This window comes from Pyxicephalus adspersus, chromosome 6 (assembly GCF_032062135.1).
Source record: "Pyxicephalus adspersus chromosome 6, UCB_Pads_2.0, whole genome shotgun sequence".
NCBI classification, from domain to species: Eukaryota; Metazoa; Chordata; class Amphibia; order Anura; family Pyxicephalidae; genus Pyxicephalus; species Pyxicephalus adspersus.
In genome coordinates this window covers 54,558,108-54,563,204 of record NC_092863.1, presented here as the reverse complement: position 1 = coordinate 54,563,204, position 5,097 = coordinate 54,558,108, and the positions used below count along the sequence as shown (strand labels likewise).

The 5,097-nt window shown below is 36.1% G+C and overlaps 1 protein-coding gene across 1 annotated transcript in view; it reads right to left on the bottom strand.

Moving 5' to 3' along the window:
* Positions 1–74: 74 nt before the first annotated feature.
* Positions 75–5,097, bottom strand: part of ZCCHC8 (zinc finger CCHC-type containing 8) — a gene marked incomplete in the record, with an annotated part of 13,440 nt that continues 8,417 nt past the window's right edge. The window contains 1 exon segment of the mRNA XM_072415838.1: positions 75–2,070. Within this exon segment, the coding sequence (XP_072271939.1) occupies positions 1,732–2,070 (339 nt within the window).

Here is a 5,097-nt window from a genome sequence, read left to right as displayed (position 1 = left end):
AGAAACCTTTACATATGCTTTAAAAAGTGGTGCAGTATCAGCCCATAGCAGTCAAAAAGTTGAACATGTGAGAGTAAAGGCAGTTCAGCAGTTCTTAAATTGTAATGCATTTAAAAGAACCACAGTAAAAAAAAAAAAAAAAAAGTGATTCAAACAAAAGAATGATAAATGCAGCTTTCCAGGTAAAAAGGCAGGCATGACTGCATTTTCCTTAATACTGAGCTGATAAGGCAATATTACTTTTAGAGAGAATTGCCCTCACAACAGTGTTGGAAGAAAAGCCCTCTAGAGAATACCATGCATGTAACTTTTTGTAATTATTTGCGTTAACACAATAAGCTAATTTGGTTTGTTATGTTGCTCATCTCACTGTGGGAAATCTGGGCCACTAATTGCCAGCAAATCACAGCATGATATAACACTGGGCTAACATTGCTTCGTGGTATTGGTGTAAGGCTGAGAACTATGCCATAAAATATCTAAAAGCCCCTACTTTCTTTATTCCCAACTACATAATACACAAGTCATGGTTGATGAAATTTAAAGCAATACCATTTTCAGTGATATAAAAGAAATGAGACAATTCTGCATCTTTTTACATGTCCAGCTAACAAATGTAAGTGCTGTAGTTGAGTTCATCACTACTGGAAAATTCTCCAGGGCAGATGTGAGTCAAGATATATTTAAATAGACCAGATTTAATTTAGCATAACCATTTGGAAAATCCATCACCTAAAATCAAGTCTATTCAAATCCTAAAACAACTAGACAGACACTATAAAATGTACAGCTCAAAAGATATATTTGTTATTAAGAAAAGAAAGAATACTTTGATGTTTTTACTAGGGGATTTAATGGAAATAAAAAAAAAATAATAATCTAATAAAAGACAATAAAACCAAATCCAGATGAACAGAATTCTTGTACTTCAGGATCAGATCACAAAGCGAACACTTTTACTCAGTTGCAGTTCCTGTTTAACATAGCGTTCACTTCCTGTCTTCAATGAATGCAGATAGACACACACTTCACTTCAGGAGCTAAACAGAACACTATATCAAACAGAAACTATAGCCTGGAGTGAGTGTTCACTTTGTGATCTGGTGTGCAGTGAATCTGAAGTACAAGAATTATGTTCCTGATTGTTTTCTGAGTGACTTCAGTCACCATTTGGAAATAAAGGACTATGTGACTATTGGAATTATAGTCAATGTTACGTATTTATCTTTAGTTATATTCATGTGCGTTTGATTTATTTGTCAAGATTATTAGCGTCACTTATTTCTCATTATTTTAGGAGTTGATTACACTCTGATTGGCTGTCTCATACCTTGTGTGCATTTTATTATTGTTTTCTGTGGTTTAACGGAAATGTAGCAGCTTTGCGGTTTTACCTTCACATAAAAAGATGGCTTTTCTGCCTTTTTATAAGAAATGCTGAAAACTGTATTTGCACTATGTATAACCTAAATGTAACCTACTGCTCCAGAAGATACTGTACCTTCATATCTTCTTAAATCAATACTTTTGATGAAACCAACTGGTAGCAATACATACTTTTTTTTTTTTTTTTCAATCTGTGTTAAAAATGCTTACGTCTTTTATATAAATCACTTGACATAGAAAGTATTCTCTTAGGCAGTTGGTTGTGTAGAAAGGGAATTTCAAATATTTCTTAAATATTAAAAAAAATTAAAAATATTAATAGTTCTGGTCTACTGTACAAGAGTATTATTTTTTGCTTCTTTGCTGGTTCCGAGGAGAGTTTTTTAACACATTTCGGAGTCGAAGGTATGTGCCAGTAGCCTCTGACATGTTGTCATACTCAAATGGTGTGATTCCTTCTGCAAACTTACTTATGTCAGGAATACCAGATTGAAAAGGAGAAGGAACACAGGCAGCCTCTTCTGCACAGTCGTCATCTTCTTGAATCTCGTTAAGTCCTGCATCAGTTCCATTAGGTTTCACATCATTTTCTGCCATTCTGACATCACTATCTTTTTCATTCAACACATTGTTATCTTTGGGAATTGGAGATGGGTCAGGTTCATGTCCAGCTGCCTCAAGGAAGCTGATGTTTTCCTTGCTATGTGTATAACGCCAAGCATTAAAACTTATGGTTTACGATTATTTTGCAATCATGTCAGTTGTAAGTTTGATATAGAATAGTATTAGTGTTTGATGAGACCGTAAGGCAAACTGTAAAAGAGTTAAACTGCAAAAGAATCTTTCAGTAAAAAAGACAGTGGAATGAAAAACTAGCACATCTATCATGAACAGCTCAAAAAGACAAATTAGTAAAGCCCTGTACATACACAGGGTAGTTGAAGTGGTGTTGTAGTTGGAAGGGATAATTTATGATGTCTCCAGAAACATCAAAACTGCTGTACAGACAGTGCTGTTCAGTTCAATGGAGCGAGGATAGTGAACAGAATGCACCCTACCAAATCTTTCTCATAAGAAAACGTAGGTTGTTCATGTCTGGTTTAGTGAGCTGGCATGCCTAAATGATATGGAGGGAGAGATGTACAGAGGCTAAATTTTCACATAATACAATCACTAAGGTTTGTCTCAGGGCAATAAATATTTTGCATATGTACACATACGGCAACTTAGTCAAAGCTTAGATTTAAACCTCAAATTGTTGTGAGGGAAATATGAACTCAAATATCTAGCAACACAAGGCTTTTTGCATCTTGGAGCAGTTGAAAATGTTCATGTCAGACTGCAGGACAGGTATGCAAAAATACTACAAAAAGTTAGTTCTCCTAAAGGAAGCATTACTAGCTTGTGAGGCCAAGGGCACACTTTTTCCAAATTACACAAATGTTTTGTTTTGTTTTTTGCACAAAAAGTTGAAATTTCTTTTATTTTTATTTGTAGCTACATAAAAATAGAAGTAAACAACAATTTCTATTCAGTGCATTACCTTTTCTGCACGAAATACATTCGGGGGTCTAAAACTATACACAGTGTATGCTAGCTTAAAAAAATCTTTGGGTAAAAACACTCATATGCATAAATGTATGAATGATATCCAATGAACAACTTGATAATATAAATTTAAAGCTTTATGTTGGCCGTACAGATTTTGCAATCTTTAATCCTGGATAATACCTCATATGGTTTATGAATCTGCAAATGTATCTACTAAGGCCTTTTACATACATACAGGCTTTTGTTTGCATAAAGGAAATGACAAATCAACATTTTCATTAACATACAATTTTCAAATTACTACTTTTAACAGAAAGATCACTTCACAAATTTACCAAATCTGCTGAAAATGTACTTACTGCTTTACTAAGGCTTTGTAAAAGCCTGTTGTACATGCTGCCTAAGGTCTAAGGGTGGTTGTGAATCGTATAAATCTCATTCGAGGGTTTACGAATGTGGACAAGGGAAAAACGTGATAAGATGCCATTTAATATACCTATGGTTTGATGAGAGCCAGGAGATCATTTCAGTGACTTACTTTTGTATAGTGAAAACTTCAGGATATAACAAGAAAAATGTAACAGAGTATCCTGGTCTACCATCGGCTTTATGCCCACTGGCTCATTCAGATGAAATCCCAGTGCCGGTTTTCGTTACACTACCCTCTCTTGAACAGGATTATGATGATGAACTAGGTGACAATGATGAAGAGTTTGAAATTGAGGACTCTTTACGTATGGGATTTGATCAGCACGAGTTGAGTGATTTGGCACATGATTTGGGACTATCGAAGAGGGTTTCAGAACATCTAGCATCAAGACTGCATGAGAAAAACTTACATGAAAAAGTAACGAAGGAATCATACTTTCGAACCAGAGAAATTGCATTTCTGCAGTACTTTAGCACTGACCGTGGCTTTGTGTATTGCCATAACATACCTGGTTTAATGCAGCAATAGGGAATTCGAATCTTTAACTCAACTGAACGGCGACTAATCATTGATAGCTCAAAGCGGAGCTTAAAGTATGTCCTCTTTTACAGTTAGGTCCATAAATATTTGGACAGACAACTTTTTTCTCATTTTGGTTCTGTACATTACCACAATTAATTTTAAATGAAACAACCTAGATGCAGTTGAACTGCAGACTTTCAGATTTAATTCAGTGGGTTGAACAAAAAGATTACATAAAAATGTGAGGAACTAAAGCCTTTTATTAACACAATCACTTCATTTCAGGGGCTCAAAAGTAATTGGACAATTTAAAAAGCTGAAAATAAAATGTTTGTTTCTAATACTTGGTTGAAAACGCATTTCTGGCAATGACAGCCCATAGTTTTGAACTCATGGACCTCAACAGATGCTGGTTTCCTCCTTTTAAAATGCTCTGCCAGGCCTTTACTGCAGCGGCTTTCAGTTGCTGTTTGTTTGTGGCCCTTTATGTTTGAAGTTTAGTCTTCAACAAGTGAAATGCATGCTCAATTGGGTACAGATCAGGTGACTGACTTGGCCATTCAAGAATATTCAACCTTTGCTTTAATAAACTCCTGAGTTGCTTTGGCTGTATGTTTTGTGTCATTGTCCTTCTGTATTATGAAACGCCTCCCAATGAATCATGAGCTGTTCCAGGCCTTCTCCATACTTTTTTCTTGTCATCATTCTGGTAAAGGTTGATCTTGGTTTCATTTGTCCAAAGAATGTTTTTCCAGAACTGTGCTGGCTTTTTTAGATGTTTTTGAGCAACCTAGCCTTTTTATTCGTGAGGCTTGCACCTTGCAGTACACCCTCTGTATTTACTTTCATGCAGTCTTCTCTTTATGGTAGACTTGGATATCGATACGTCTACTTCCTGGGGAGCGTTGTTCACTTGGTTGGCTGTTGTGAAGGGTTTCTCTTCACCATGGAAATGATTCTGCGATCATCCTTTACTGTTGTCTTCCGTGGACGTCCAGGTCTTTTGGCGTTGCCGAGTTCCCCAGTGCTTTGTTACTTTCTCATGATGTACCAAACTGTAGATTTTGCCACTTCTAATATTGTAGCAATTTCCCGGATGGGTTTTTTCTGTTTTTGCAGCTTAAGGATGGCTTGTTTCACCTGCATGAAGTGTTCCTTTGCCCGCATGTTGTCCGTTCACAGCAAAATCGTCCACATACAAGCACCCC